This window comes from Gopherus flavomarginatus, chromosome 3 (genome assembly GCF_025201925.1).
Source record: "Gopherus flavomarginatus isolate rGopFla2 chromosome 3, rGopFla2.mat.asm, whole genome shotgun sequence".
NCBI lineage: Eukaryota > Metazoa > Chordata > Testudines > Testudinidae > Gopherus > Gopherus flavomarginatus.
Genome location: NC_066619.1, coordinates 146,939,439 through 146,955,906, shown reverse-complemented (window position 1 = coordinate 146,955,906; position 16,468 = coordinate 146,939,439). Strand labels below are relative to the sequence as shown.

Genomic DNA, 16,468 nt, shown 5'->3' with positions numbered 1-16,468 from the left:
ATTTCTCTAATGCAAATTATCCCTGCAGCAGCCTTGATGCCAAACAAGCCGGACAGACACAATCTGCAGTCAGCCTATAGACAGAGGGGCTGAAATCTTAGTGTGTGCCAGCGAGCTGCCACATCAATTACCTATAGCTTACTCTGGCACATGCCCACACAAAGAGCTATGGGGAAGTAATCGCTATCTACACACTGCTTCCCCATCAGAGAAGGTTGGCTGGGGGGGATGGGAAATAGGTGGAGTCAGTTTGGTTCTCTAACATGCAGCGCAGCAGCAAATTACAAGGATCATAGAATATCAGGGTTGGCAGGGACCTCAGGAGGTATCTAGTCCAATCCCCTGCTCAAAGCAGGACCAATCGCCTACTAAATCATCCCAGCCAGGGCATTGTCAAGCCTGACCTTAAAAACCTCTAAGGAAGGAGATTCCACCACCTCCCTATGTAATCCATTCCAGTGCTTCATCACTCTCTGAGTGAAAAAGTTTTTCCTAATATCCAACCTAAACCTCCCCCACTGCAACGTGAGACCATTACTCCTTGCTCTGTCATTTGCCACCACAGAGAACAGTCTAGATCCATCTTCTTTGGAACCCCCTTCCAGGTAGTTGAAAGCAGCTATCAAATCCCCCCTCATCCTTCTCTTCTGCAGACTTAACAATCCCAGTTCCTTCAGCATCTTCTCATAAGTCATGTGCTCCAGCCCCCTAATCATTTTTGTTGCCCTCCGCTGGACTCTTTCCAATTTTTCCACATCCTTCTTGTAGTGTGGGGCCCAAAACAGGACACAGTACTCCAGATGAGGCCTCACTAATGTCAAATGGAGGGGAATGATCACAGCCCTCGATCTGCTGGCAATGCCCCTACTCATACAGCCCAAAATGCCATTAGCCTTCTTGGCAACAAGGGCACACTGTTGACTCATATCCAGCTTCTCGTCCACTGTAACCCCTAGGTCCTTTTCTGCAGAACTGCTGCCTAGCCATTCAGTCCCTAGTCTGTAACAGTGCATGGGATTCTTCTGTCCTAAGTGCAGGACTCTGCACTTGTCCTTGTTGAACCTCATCAGGTTTCTTTTGGCTCAGTCCTCTAATTTGTCTAGGTCCCTCTGTATCTTATCCCTACACTCCAGCGTATCTACTCCTCCTCCAAGTTTAGTGTCATCTGCAAACTTGCTGAGAGTGCAGTCCACGACATCCTCCAGGTCATTAATGAAGATATTGAACAGGACCGACCCTTGGGGCACTCCACTTGAAACTGGCTGCCAACTAGACATGGAGCCATTGATCACTACTTGTTGAGCCCGACGATCTAGCCAGCTTTCTATTCACCTTATAGTCCAATCATCCAGCCCATAGTTCTTTAACTTGCTGGCAGGAATACTGTGGGAGACCGTGTCAAAAGCATTGCTAAAGTCAAGGAATAACACATCCACTGCTTTCCCCTCATCCACAGAGCCAGTTATCTCATTATAGAAGGCAAGTAAGTTAGTCAGGCATGAACTGCCCTTGGTGAATCCATGCTGACTGTTCCTGATCACTTTCCTCTCCTCTAAGTGCTTCAGAATTGATTCCTTGAGGCGTCACAGCACCTCCCATGGCTATTCCTGGGGAATGCAGCTTATTCACTGCCTGTTGCTCAGGGCTGTCTAAAATCACAAAGTAGACATCATATAATGCTTTTCATTCTTCCCCCAATCCCAGCAAAGTAAGCACTCCAGGTAAGGATTGTGAACAAGAGTTTTCCAAAAGGGATGTCTGAAGTTAGGTGCCTAAATAAGAGGCCTAGTTTTCAAAGGTGCAAAGCCGTTAGGAACTCCACTGAATTCAGTCACTGTTGAAAATCAGGCCACTTATTCAGATACCTAAAAGGGAATTTAGGATCCTAACTTCAGACCAAAATTTTCAAAAAGTGGGAGCGTTCATCCATTTATCCATTTTTTGTTGAAGCCTGACCCCCTCCTCTTGTTTTCTTTAAGTGTGATCAAGATATTTTTAGGCTGGAAAGATGTATTTCTTTTGTCATTTCTCCATAACTCAAAAAGGCAGATGACATTTTTCAGAGCCTTGGGAAACAAAATTCCTTCTAGTATAGGCAAAGCATACAAATTCAGCCCCAAAGCTTTCTGTTTTGGAAAGTTCTGAACATGTTAAAAGATAAACTAATGGATAGCCATAACTATAGCATTCACTGCTGCTGACTGTTGTCTCGCTCTCACAGGCATGCCCATGTGCACACACACACCTAAACACACTCTTCAGTTATTCTTATCTGCTGTGCTTTCCAAATGTTTTTTGTATTCAAAATATTCTTATACTTGGAAAGCGCTTAGCCGCTTTAACGTTCTCACTCCTACTTTTTCAGACTCCAAGGACTGAATTCATGAACTTCAGAGTTCAATTTTACATACTGCAGATTATGCAGATGACATTAACACATTGTAGCTCAGTTAAAATGGGTACTCATTGACACGGGATAGTCCACGGTGCTGTGACTATAGGTCAGCATACAGTAGCCTTCACCTCGCCAGTGTCCAAATGGTTGACACAACACGGGACCATGCCTTAAAGTAAAGGGCAAGAAAGAAAACAAAGCAACAAAGGCTTAAAACTGGGGGTGTTCAGTCCAGAGAAAAGAACTCTGAGGGGTAAGAGTCTTCAACTATATTAAGGGCTGTTATAAAGAGGATGGTGATCAATTGTTCTCTATGTCCACTGGCAGTAGGACTGGATGTAATTGGCTTAATCTGCAGCATGAAAGATTCAGATTAGATATTAGGAAAAACTTGTTAACTCTCAGGGAGTTAAGCTCTGGAACAGGCTTCCAAGGGAGGTTGTGGAATCCCCATCAATAGAGGTTTTTAAGAACAGTTTGGACAAACACTCACCAGGGATGGTCTAGGTTTACTTAGTCCTGCCTCAGTGCTGGGGGAATTAAGGTCCCCTTCCAGCCCTACGTTTCTGTGACTCTGTGAAAACTGTGTTGGATTAATTTAATTACCATAAATAGCATTTTATCCCCTCTGTTTTGTGAGTCAACTTTTTCCATGTCTGTAAGCCATCCAGAAGAATGGATACTGTAATGCAAGGTTGGCATGGGATCAATACAGACAGGCGTAAAATGAAGCGTTTCCTGTACCCAGAGAGTTGTGAAGTGAGAGAAGTTAGAGGAGAGAGCATGAATTGACAAATGGAGGGAAAATAAGAGAGATGAGGGGAAGGAAGACTGTTGAGTCCTCAACAAAGGGGAAGTGGAATGAATAACGTTGGGAGACCATGACCTTGCCAACATCACAAGGATAACATTTTCACTAGGATACATTGATTCAGCAATGTATCAACCATAAACGAGTTGTTGTTCTCCATCAGACACACCAGTAAATGCCACCTTTATTAACCACTGGCCTTTTATTATAACAATCACTGTGAAAGATCTTATTCTCTGCATGAATTTAATTCTGCCATGTCCCTCTACAAGCGTTTTGGGAGTCTGCTGCTGTTGAAGGTTTTGGCCTTCTCAGAAATATATATAATTCAAGCGCAGTAGATCATCAACAGTGTCCACTTGACTTGCTGCACTGAAGTTACGTCCATGGAGAAGCTGAAATTGTCTTTACCTTTCAACGTGTAAATCTACAGCTTGCCATTTGTCTCAATCACACTGACCCCATAATAATAATAAAAAGAGCAGCAAGTTTTAGGGCATCAGGCTGGCAGCATCAAGACAAAGGGAAGACTGGGTGGTAGATAGTTCCCACAGTGTTACAAAGACAATTGTTCTCAGCTGCTCGGCATTGAAGTAGAATGCTGCTTGTTGTTGAGTGTAAACTCTAGTGTCTGCAGCCAGCTCTCTGGGGTTACCTCCTACACTCAAAAATGGGGTTCCCTTCAGCACATATTTCCAATCTGAATAAGTGGCTAGCAGAAGCCACCCAGGTAACTAGTACTGTGTGGTGGTGTGTTATTTGGGATTTCTCAGGGCCAGAGTCTAATACCCTTAAATAATCATGTTGATTACTACTTTATTTCAGGAGCAATGCCACTGAAGTCAGCACAGCAGCTTGCAGAATAAAGTACTACTCAGGGTGAGTAAAGGATAACACAATGCGGCCTATAGTCTGTAACTGTGTAGCCAACATATTTTGTTCATCAAACAGGGAAAGCATGCAATAAGGGAGACATCACCTACCCACCTCAAGTCTTTCTTCTCTCACTGAAGTTAATTGGAGTTTTGCCACTGACTTCCATGGAAGCAGGACCAGACCTCGACAGAGCAATGCACAACAGCTCTATGAGAATTAGCATCTGAGTCACTTTATAGTCAGTGCTGGGTGTGCCCTGAGGCACTTATTTTTGTTGTCAATCTTCTGTTTTATTGTGTTGATTTTTCTAAATTACATATTTTATCTTTGGGAAAGTGATATAATTGTGCTCTATTCAATAATTAATATCAAGGTGAGCTGGAGGAGAGTTTGGCATGGCAATACACTGGAAACAACACAAATAGAGGAGACACCCCAGATTGGGAAAGTAATTTATATGTCTTCCCGGCTAAATACTCGGAGGGACCATCAAGCTTCTGTTAGAAACTTGGAGGTTTTTGTAAAGTGGCTGAAATTGACCATGGAATAGTTGGGAGGATCCAGTGGTTCTTTTTTAGATGACTTGTTTCTCATTGGTCCACACCATTAAAATATGAAGACCACAGATGGTGCCTAGGGAGACCATTTTTCTACTGTTTGCCACACTACCAACAGATTGTAACATCAGAAGAACCAAAGTACCAAAAAGATATAATGGATATTGCAGTGTAAAAAGGTACAACACATGAAATACTGTACTCAAATTATCTTCATGTCCTAGGCCACTTTATACAGTAGAAACCCACTAGACCGATGCAGTAACCTGCTAAAAAGCAGGTTCACTTCATCTCATCCCTACCCCAAGACAAAGTACACCTAGCTTGATTTTCTATATCCTTCCAATCAGCCATAGCTATATCATTTTTGTGCTTAAGTTATTCATCTAGGGCTCCTTTCCTTGCTCTGCTCACCCGTGCCCTAAAGGAATCAAAAGTCTTGTATTGAAAACAGGAAGGGAGAGAAAAATGAAGAGAAAGTTTAGTCGTACAGTACATACAGTATCTTCTAAATCTTAATCAGTTGTTTATTGGTTGGCAAACAAGTTTCACTTTTACAACAAATATTAGTAATGAGGTCATTCAACTTTGAGACCATACAAAATGGATCATAAATTAAAAAAAAAATTATAATCTGTGCTGCTAATTTACCTCCGGAAAGCCTACATTACTTCAAATCCTATCAAATAAATAAATTTCCTGTTAGGAAAATAATGAACAGAGAATTTTTTTAATCACTTTAAAATAGTTGGTTTTCAAATTCTTGTTATAAGACAGTCAAATTTCTTTTTTTTTTTAACCACTGCAGTACAAGTGCCTAGATTGGGAACCAGACTGAGGCCTGAAGACTCTTAATTCCTACAGGGATATTGTTTTCACATGCAGAAGCCCAGCTATAACTATAAGAGATCTCTTGGCTTCTAGTACCGTGCCTACTGCCTGGGTGAGGGACGGCTTGCCAAATACGCTTCATATTAATTATTATTATTATTATCGGTTGTGCACTGTAAACATAAAGTTTGCCCTGCTCTAATCTGCGAAATTTCTGTTGGCAATACACCGACTGAAGAAAGAGAAAGCACGAGAAAAAGAAAATCTCATTGGTTGGAAAGAATTTGTGATTGTATTATTAGAATATGAGCCTTAGAAAGTGACTTTTTTTTGTTTTGGTTTTTTTGGGGTTTTTTTTTTGCCCAGTGAAATTTTTAAAGAAAACAATGGCAAAAAAGGATTTATGAAAAACCTTGCTCCTACTGGTAGACAAATTTGCAAGACCAGCACAACAGAAAGTTATTTTTTTTCCCACTACATTAACAGGGACGCAAGTTCTGGAGGAACAAAAAGCAGACTATATGTGCAATGCTAGTATCTGTACATTACATAGAAATTGTTCAATTTTTTTTCTGCCATTAGTTTTTTTATCATCAGTTAATACAGCAAAACATAAAATATGCGCGTAGCATATATAATTCTAGAATTCCCGTCCGTTTCATTAGATTTTGTTTTGTTTGCTCCCACAGCTAAGCGCGCTGCAGTTAAATCGAGTTGTGAGTGACCAAAAACCATTATGTGATACAGATTCATAATAAACAGTTTTGCTATTTTTTGTTGTTGTTTGTTCTTTGTGCAGCACTCCCACCGAGATGCATCATCGCTACTAGTTTCAAATGCACGTTTTGGCCTTTTTTTTTTTTCTTTTTAAATCAGGTCCTCAGTAATAATAGCAACAGAGCATCAAGGATGTTTAAACAAACACAGCATAACTCGAGAAGGCCACGAAGTGTGCCATTATCTGTTGTATCTCTTTCATTAACATAATGAAGTCTGTCTGAGAGAGGGAGGGGAGGAAAGGGGTGGAATTTCATCAGTTACTATTCTCCCCGGGCTGGCCTAAAAATTCCAGTAAAAAAAAAGTCTGACCGTTTGTTTGTTTTTTAGAACAGCACGAAGATTTAGGAGTACGCACAATATTACCACTGCTTGTATTAACTCAGAACAGTAAACCAGGTGTTAGGGAGGAGAGGGAGGGGATGTTGGTTGTTTTACATTTTTGCTTAATCTTCTATAGACTAGTGACCAAGTGAGCAGGTCCTTTGGAACTCCCTTCGGGGGAAGTCCCATCTTTGCTCGGTGGGACTATAAAACCATCACTGCTGCCTCGCCCCAGCTGGTAGTAAGTGTGTAGCTGATGGACGTGGTTCCTGGAGCCTAGATTTGGCATGCTTTTGTAGTACACATCGTCGGCATCACCACTTTTGGCCGTGGGGGGGTCGGTCTGGGTGCTGGTGGTAACGCTTTCTGTGACGGGCATGCCAGCCAGCGTGGGCATGCTGGTATACAGAGAATCCCTGTTGGGCGACTGGTGGTCTTCTGTGTGCTCGTTGGTTAGCAAGGGGAAAAAGCTCTCGCTGTTGTCTTGCGGGATCCGTCTTCTGGTGTAGTGGTGCGGCTGGTGGTTCTCAGCGGAATAAACCCTTGGTGGTAGCAAGGGGGCGTCGGACTCTTCGTGGATGAGTTCCAGGCCCAGGCTCTCCTCATGGTTGAAGGAGGTGGCATCATCGAGGACGATGGCGTCGTCCTCGGTCGCACTGCCGATGTTGTTGACGAGTTTGTTCACCAGGTTCCTGTTCTGTTCACTGGAGCGCTCGTGGTTGTTCAGATAGGAAGGGATGTAGTTGGAGGTGAGTTCCTTCAAGATCTTTTTCTCTAGGGCAGTCTCGGTGTGGTTATTATACCCACGGTCAATGATCTGCACACAGTTGCTCAGGTACTCGCCGCTGGCGATACTGTAGCTGTTGCCGTGGTTACCATTCAGTGGTAGAGTATCCATGACACTTGTATCCCTGGCATTGTTCAGAAGCCCCTCTGAAAAACATCACACAAGAGAGGGTGACTTGGGCAAAACAGGATATTTGCGCAGGACTCATACAAACATCACACTTTCTTAATCAACCAATGCTGCACTGCGTTGCTATGTTAACACAGCAGCTGTGTAAAAACTGATATCAAACAAAATTAAAAATTAAAAAAATAGATTTGGTTTGATAACAATAGTAGCATCATAGAAAAAACAAAAAAGCTTAATAATCTTTTACATTGGAACAAGAGCTCCAGCTAATAAGATTAAGGTTTTTCCACTGAAAATGATATCTGGTATCAGGTATTGCACTTGATTTGTCAGTAGCTTATAAGAAGGAACAGCCCCTCTCCAAATAGCTCCTGTTCATATCAGACATAGCTGCTCCCAAATCTCAGCTTCTTTTATAGTTCCTTAAAACTAAGAAATCTATGAGGCAGATGTTCAGCTGGTATAAATTGTCCTAGCGCCACTGATTTCAATGGAATGATGACAAGTTACATAAGCAGCGGACCTGTATTTGCAGCGTAGATATCCCATTCCCAAAACATGGTTTAGTAAACTGACTGCAAACGTGAGATCTCGGGGAAAAAATTCTTATCTTCCTTACACTTAATGCAACTCCACTTGATGCAATGGAGTTGCATGGATAGAATTTATAATTTTTGCTTCATGCTGACTAGCTTGTGTATCTGTGTTCAATTTTTTAAATCACTTTCTATCTTTGAGATATATTTGCAAAGAAATTATATATCACATTCCTTCTGTTACAAGGGCGTGACCAAAATTATTTGCATGATGCTTTGCTGTGAATTTTATATCATAGTCATACGCTAGGGATTACAGTTCTGTGTGTGTTGTTATTGCTAAGCTCCATATACTATATTCTTTCAAAAGCTGTTTCTGAGTTTCACTTTTTCATTAGGTAGCTTTGTTCAATTGCAGGAGCGGCGCCAGAGTTTTTGGAGCACTAGGTGGGGGTCCTTCCACGCTCCTGGTTGTTGGTAACAATTCTGTGGCGGTGGGGTCCTTCCGCGCTCCCGGTCTTCGGGGCACTTCGGTGGTGGGTCCCGGAGCGAATGAAGGACCTGCCGCAGAATTGCCGCTGAAGACCCAGAGCGCGGAAGGACCCTCCACCGCCGAATTGCAGACGAGGGAAGCAAAATGCCACCCCCCCAAATCCTGGTGCCCTAGGTGACTGCCTGGGTCGCCTAAATGGAAGCGCCGGTCCTGGCTGTAAGGATTATGGGCACTGTAGATTTGATGGGCTGCATTTTCATCAGGGATGCTTGGGTATTTAGTCACACAATTCCCATTTGCATGAGACAGCCCGTTATAAGCCTGCCTGCCATTTTGAAAATGTAACCCTCTAGTGTTAGGACTTCTGACCTACAACAGGAAAAAATACATATATAACTGCAGAAACTAGGCCTGTGCCTTCTGGGAATCAGTTGGTTTTGATGAAACTATTTAAGGAACTATATACATTTCCACAAGCCTACTAACATTGTAAATAAAAACCAGGGGCTTGAATCTTCACCGAGGGCGGCTCTAGGTATTTTGCCGCCCCAAGCACGGCAGGCAGGCTGCCTTTGGCGGCTTGCTTGCAAGAGGTCCTTGGTCCTGCGGATTCAGCGGCACGCCTGCGGGAGCTCCACAGAAGCTGCGGGACCAGCGGACCCTCCGTAGGCATGCCGCCGAAGGCAACCTGCCTGCCGCCCTTGTGGTGACTGGCAGAGCGCCCCCCGTGGCTTGTCGCCCCAGGCACGTGCTTGGCGTGTTGGTGCCTGGAGCTACCCCTGATCTTCACTCACTTACACCACTGTAGATAAAGAGTAACTGCTTTGAAGTCAGTGGAGTAAATTCAGTTTAAGTGAGAGGAGAATCAGGTACTGGCATGTTAACCTATCATGCTAATGACTACTGTGATCACTAGAATGAACACCCAATATGAGACTGTATGAAACTTGCCATGCATTTTTTCAGTTAGTGCATTCAGATGCTGCCAAAAATCACAGACAGCACTGCACCAGCAGTGGTGGATTAGAGTAGCTCTGTGTTGACAACAAAGATTAATGGTCATTCACATCAGCAAGAAAAACTCTTAATACACTGCTAGTGTACCTTCTGAAAATATAGGATTCAGTCTATATCTGTGATGCAGTACTTTCAGTATAGCTATCTAAGATTGGAAAGTGCTACTACAGACTTCGTTCTTTCTTTGAGTGAAATGTCTCGAATATGTCATCCCTATTTTGGATTTCCGGTGCATACGGTACATTGTTGTATCATGTATTTCCAAACAAACAAGGAAAGTTATGCATAAAATAAACTAGCCATCACAGACATAGAACAAAGCCATTTATTTTCACATTAGAAGGTCTCCATAAATGATCCACAACGTTTAAGGAAAATAAAAAGAAAATATTTTTAAAAAACTGTATGTAATGAGTGATTGTTGCTACAGTGTCTGCTTGATGGTCATGGCTGAGTAACTTATGCATCGAGACACTGCTTGTTATTTCTGCTGCCAATGCATAGAATTGGAGGCTGGAAGATTCTGTAGGAAAATAAAGTGGATGGATTGCATTTGAAATAGTGTAAATTTTATAATGAAATATGTCATATAAATTGACAAAAGGTTTACGACTTTGCAAATAAAAATGTTTAATTTAAAACAATGTAACACACACACACACACACACACATACAGTTACATGAACTTATGTTGGGTAAATGACACAAAAAAGAAAATAGACAATAAAAGCATCTAATCTGCATCAATATATATAATATAACTATATATATTAATCCATATGGTTTTTATTCTTTTGTTTTCAGAATTGTGAGAGATGAACCATTTTTAATAACTACATCATCTATATGTGATGCAATAAAAGTGAACTAAAAAAATTACATTTGATATGCAATGTTTAGCTTTACTCCCATACTTGTCTCTCTGTAGGGCTCTAAACGACAGCATGAAGAAAAGGAAAGAAAAAACAACAAGTAAGCTTACAGCGACAGTAGGAGAAACATGAGTAAAAAGCAAATTGATGATATGCAGAAAAAAGAGTTCACAGAAATCATTTCCGCTGCCCAGAATACATGAATCTGTTACATGGTTTGTTGCAGGTTAAAATACTGACATTTTAGACAAAAAAATGTTTTGAGCACAATAATAAACATGTGACTTTTAAAAAAGATCTATTTTTGCAAGTTTTTCCATCTCAGTTTATATCTTTAGAGTGCAATACAAATCAAGAATAAACATCTGGAAATGTAAAGGTTAAACTGCCAATCCCCACTCAGAAAGACAGACACCTTTAATGCCATCAGAATGAATGTCTTTACTTACTGTTAGTTATAACTACCCCGGCAGTTGAAATTGAAACACATTTCCTTGCTAAACTGTGGTATCTTCCATCTTCTGCACACACAGTTTTGTTACAGTGTGATTTTGCTCATCTAGGGGGTGCTGGCATTTTAAAACCTTTTGCAATGAAGATTTATTTGTTTGCTTTTGCTTTTAAACCAAACACATCAAAGATGAGGATGAAGTGTTAACTTTCAATCTCCCAGTTTGTATTAGTTTGTGGCACACCTCTTTTATGTTATCTTATTTCCTTCTCTTAAAATGATCTTTCATGAAAGCTGTTGTAAAACACCCATCATTTATCCAAGACTCAAACTGATTTCAGTCTATCCAGTGAAAACACCTCCTCTCTCAGATCCAACTTGTGGCAACCTCTATGGTTCAGCAAACCCCTCAACTTCTCAACTGTTACCTTATTCACTCCTTTATGGCCAAAGCCATCCCATCGAAGGAACTGAGAGTGTCACCACTGACTTCTAAGGCCTGACCTGAAGGGTCTTTCCATTGGTATCAATGGGCTTCGGATCCTAATGGCAAACACCTGTTCTCAGACAAAACTGTGCTGCAGTACAGAGTGCTAGGTGGGCATGTGGTCTGCAAGTGTGCTACACAAGCTCCCCCTGAAGTCAAATACTTGTGAAAACAGATTCCCACAAGCAGTGCTCAACTCTGCTTTTGCAAGGGAGAGTAGCTGCAGATTCCCTGCCCAGAAATAGCAGATCCAAAGGGCTTGTCTTGATTAAGATTTAGTGTCATTTGGCTAGAATGTTTTAGCTAGCACATTATAAAAGTCTAGAGCAGAGAAGGTAGTTTCACCGTGAATGGCACTAACATACACTGGAACACAGAAATTGCTGCCCTGGTTTAGACCCCAGGTTCATTCAGCCCAGTGCCTTGTCTCTGACAATGGCCAATACCAGACATTTCAGAGGGAGGTGCAAGAAACCACCACCTTGTCTACGTTAGAGTTTTAGAACATGTTAGATAGAAAATGTTCTGTAACCATTAAATCCTAGTCAAGACAAACCCAAATGTGGTGACAATTTGTAGTGCGTGGGAAGCGCACAGAAGCCATGCTAAAGTGGCACCGAATGGATATTTATAATGTGTTATCAACTCAACAGATTATCACAATGGCTCCGTTAGTTTGGCTATGGGGTCAGTATACATGAACCCCAGAGGATTCACAAGGCCTTTTGTGGAATCTGTATTTACTAACTTGGGGTTGCAATATGGACTCCTCTAAAATTCATAGGGACCTACCTCAAACACTGCGAAGAAATTCCTGCCCAGAGACGATCACCTAGTTTCAAAGGCAATATCTATTACACTTCTTACTTCCCGTGATATATTTATGGCTATAAATAAACTCGTAGTCTCCCAGAAATACTGACTTCATTTCTGCTCCCATTGAAGCCAATGGTAAATATCCAGTGGCTTAACTGGCATCAGTATTCATGGAGGTCTCTTTAATTTCTGTTGACTGAACCCTGAACAGGTCTGCTTTTAGCATACTTATAACCTCTCTGGCCCCAGTTCTGCTTCCTTGTATTGAGTAGCACCTTAAAATCAAAGGGACTATTTGTGGAATGAGGTTCTACTCAGTGCAAATAACAGAATTAGCAGCTGGGCCTTAAAATTAGATGACCATTTTTAAAAATGCACTTTCTAGCAGAAATTTTTTGTCATATTTCAGCCCTGAGCACATTTGTAGAGGAGCCAAGAAAATTGAAGATTACAATAAGCCAAATGCTGACTTGACATTCCCTGCTGCCATCCAGACAGTACCTCTATAACCTAGTTTAAAATTTCCACTGGCTAGTTTGGAAAGCAGATGTAAAATGATGTTAATCTTAAAGCACAGCATATTTTGAACAGTAACAACCGTAACACTTCTGCAGCAAGAAAATATAAATATTTACATACCCAAACTGTGCAGATTATCAAAATTTGTTGCAACAGTTGTGATATAGCAAACTCTTAAAATTCAGAGCAATTCACACTTAATGTTAGTTCCTTTAACAAGAATTAGTCCAATCTAATTTATTGTGAGAAGTTAGTATGGTTCCAGAAATTTATGAACAGAGAAAAGGTCAAATGCATATACTTTCCCCTTTGTGGCCGGAATTAAAATACCCTAATGATACAAGTCAATATAAAATTTTATCATAACAATGCTGCATATTACAACATATCTTTATTGCTTGCACTGTTGCCGTTATTTATTTATTTTATGAGACCCCTTCCTGCAAAGGGACACCTTAATTAGAAGAGGAGCAAATAAAGAGAGCTGACATTTTGGAAAGTAATTGTGTTTGAAAGCAGAGTTACTCCCCAATGATTCAGTTGTCTATGGGGGAAAAAAGGATAAAAGGCTGAACTATCAAACTTAACAGATGCAACCTGATCAAGTGTCCAAATACCAGATGTATTCTGCAAATCATCTGTAAATAGACCGATCTATAACAAAAAGCATCGTGACGTTCATTTAAAAACATGGTCTACTCACGCAACCAGAGCAAATACAGAAGACAAACATATAGGTCACAGGAAATGATTTTTGCAGTAGAATCTTATAGAGTAGGTCCAGCTGACTCTTTGCAGCTATTTGATTCCAGTTTCTACTTTCCTGGAGATCTTATTTGGTCTCCTTAAAGCACATGTAGTTTGCATTTATTTACATGACAATACATTAATTACCCCACTCTAAAATCTGCCCTCTTCGGAATCGGTCTAGAGTTCTCACTCCATATCCCTCTTAGAGCTCAAGGGTGTTTTTTTTTAATGCATAATCTCTGACAGATACATTGATGAGCTATTGACAACTTATTTTTCTACATGCTATTCCAAAAGCAATAGTAGCTTTGGTTATCAAAGGCCATTTTGACCTGACTTACCTTGAAAGGTGCTCCTCTTTCTAAAATGAACAATTTAACAAAGAAACGAACTGACAACAAAGCGATAAATGGATACAGCGGACAAAACACACACCGATGACTCAAACAATACAAAACCAAAAGAATCAAAACCACCACACATATTTGAATGGATCTGATGAGTGGCTATTAAACTGAAGCTGGTCATTTGGTAGGGCTAGTGAGAAAAAACCTAAGGAAAATGGAAAAATGTACTGAGATGAGAGGAGAGATTATTTATACCTGGTTCCAAAAAAAACGAGGGGGGGACAAAGGGAAAAAAGAAAAAATGGGCCTATATAAGCCACATAAAATGGGACTCTCACTAGAAAAATTAGAGAGAAACTCCTGCACACCTTGTGTGTTGTACATGCTGACAGAAGGGTTGTTATAGACCGCCGATTCCCCGAGCAATGTATTATAAGGGTTGTTAGTGCCATGAGGACGAAGCAGAGCATTGGTTATAAGGTGATTAGCCATGGCTCCTGGAGCAGCCCGATAGAAAGACAGAGAAAAAAAAAGGTCAATCAGGCAAATATGGTATAAAAAAAAAGGAAAAAAGAACATTCAGAATGACAACAGTTGAAATAGTTCTGATTAAAGCAGGCAGCTAATTAGACTTGAAAACTATATGCCACTAAAGCAGCACAGATGTTTCTGACAATGCACAAATCCAAGTTGATGTGAAAGAAAATGGATTGGAATGTTGATAACCCACAGTTTCCCTAGTTGCTCAGAGTATAAGCAAGGATACAACAAAAGGTGACAGTCTACACAATGGGGGACGGGATCATCTCCAGAAAGTGCCAAATGAACCAAACAATAATAATGACTCACATGAAAATACATTCAACTCTCACTGTTGACTAGGGTTTATTTACTGGTCACTCGGAACACATATAAAAAAGGAAGGATGGAAAATGTTGGCTTCCATAAGATTCTGGGCACTTATGAGAGCTCTTATTCCAGGAACAGCTATTTACGTACAATAGGGCAGGTTCAATTCTATCCACTGTGCTTTAAATCTACGTGGTAACAGCTTATTGTGCCACAACAACATGCCCTCACAAGTGTGAGCATCGTAGTTCTTTCAAGAGTTCCTACAAACGGGACTAGAGCAGTCCATGGAGGTCTTGCTATTCCAGGGCTCTATGTTGCCTTTGTAAATACAATTTTTCACTCACATCCTCGTTGGCTGTCATTTTGGAAACTACAACCTAGAGGAAGCTGAAGGGCCACAACTCTGCCTGTTCTTTATGTTAGACTTCAGGAGGCTGAGCTGCTGGATTTTTGCCCTTCAGCATGTGACCAGAGACACCTACCTTGTGCCTAAGGAAAGGAAGTTGGTTCCTGTGGCAGTGACTTCCCTCCCCTGCCTTAGCCAATTCGCAGCAGGAATACACATCTATGTGAAGGGGCAGCTGAAAATCTGACATAGATCACGGCGTCGCTGCCAAAGACCAACCCTCAGACTAGGAGCAGGGAGAAGGGACGTTCCCTCGGTCACTGGCCAGAAGTGTCAAGCACATACATATTCTTTACTTCCTGGCCTAACCTCCTCTATCACACTTCCCTGCCCGGTCAGCAGGCCCTGCCAGGGCAAGAGGTGCTACAGCAGGCAAGAGGGGGCTTGCAGAACAGTGGAGAAGAGAAGTAGGGGTGAAGAAAACAGAATGACATCTCTGTTTCAACAGCCTGCTGCAAAGGTGCAGTCCTGGGTGTAGATTGCTCTTCAAAAGCCACCAGCCTGCCCTCCTTGCTTCCACTGCAGCACCCAACACAGGCAGCCGCCTCTGCTCTTGAGGTGCTCAGGTCATCTGTGGGGCATGCCAAGGGACCCCCCCAGTCAAAACAACATGAAGGCCTGTGGTGAGGGTGAGAAGGAAAGGGAGTTTGGAGGGCAGGGGAGAGTCACTGGGGGACAGGAAGCAGAACATGACTTAGCAACAAAAGGGGAAAAATGACAGAACAGAAAGGGTTACAAAGAACATACGGGAGAGGGGGAGAGGGTGGCAGCCATTTTGGGGCATAGCTCACGCAGACCCGGGACAGGAGGGTCCTTGTGTCATGTGGTGCTGTTGGCCCAGGAGGTGGCTCCATGTCATTACGTGCCGAGGTTATTTGTATATTTCACTCTGTTACAAAGAGCTGGAAACTGCCTATGGTTATCCACTGAAACTCCTTCCAGCTTAACACAGGCCCTTCCAATGGTCCCGTCTGTACAGCACATGCTGCCCAAGCCATGGAGGCCCAGCCCCGGGCGTGGTGCAGTGCAGAGCTCTGCCACCCTACGGGAGGAGGAATTCTGCCCTTCAGGAGGTGTAATGTTACCTCCTTTGCTGGTTGGGGGGCAGGGATGACCATGGCTCTGGCCTTGCCCCTTTGGGGGCGTGTTGCCAGGAGTGGATTTACTGCTGATAGAAGGGGCTAGTTTGAGGATCCTGGAGACTCTCTCTCTATCTTAGAGCACTTCGAAGGCAGGGCAGGTCTTCCTGAGGCCTCACCACTAATGCACCTCACCAACCCCAAAAGGAACCACCTCATTGATGACAAGCACAACCAGGCTCTATGGGCTGGCCTCTCTGTTGAGGTGTAATGGTGATTTTGTGATGCTGGCGCTTACCCACAGGGGACTGGACTGAACCCCACCCCCTCAGGCATCTCACATAGGATACACAGCA

The 16,468-nt window shown here is 42.2% G+C and overlaps 1 protein-coding gene across 24 annotated transcripts in view; it reads right to left on the bottom strand.

The window, feature by feature from the left end:
• Positions 1 to 5,143: 5,143 nt before the first annotated feature.
• The window catches only part of ADGRL3 (adhesion G protein-coupled receptor L3), an 814,176-nt gene continuing 802,851 nt past the window's right edge, over positions 5,144 to 16,468 (bottom strand). For 10 of the 24 annotated variants that reach the window (XM_050948174.1, XM_050948178.1, XM_050948182.1 and 7 more), the window contains 2 exons: positions 10,448 to 10,465; positions 5,144 to 7,504 (listed from right to left, as the gene is read on the bottom strand). In XM_050948174.1, coding sequence (XP_050804131.1) covers positions 6,702 to 7,504; positions 10,448 to 10,465 — 821 coding nt within the window. In that variant the 3' untranslated portion in view covers positions 5,144 to 6,701. Of the gene's footprint in view, positions 7,505 to 10,413; positions 10,466 to 14,143; positions 14,273 to 16,468 lie in introns of all 24 variants that reach the window. The other 14 variants (XM_050948180.1, XM_050948181.1, XM_050948188.1 and 11 more) reach the window with 3 other exon arrangements.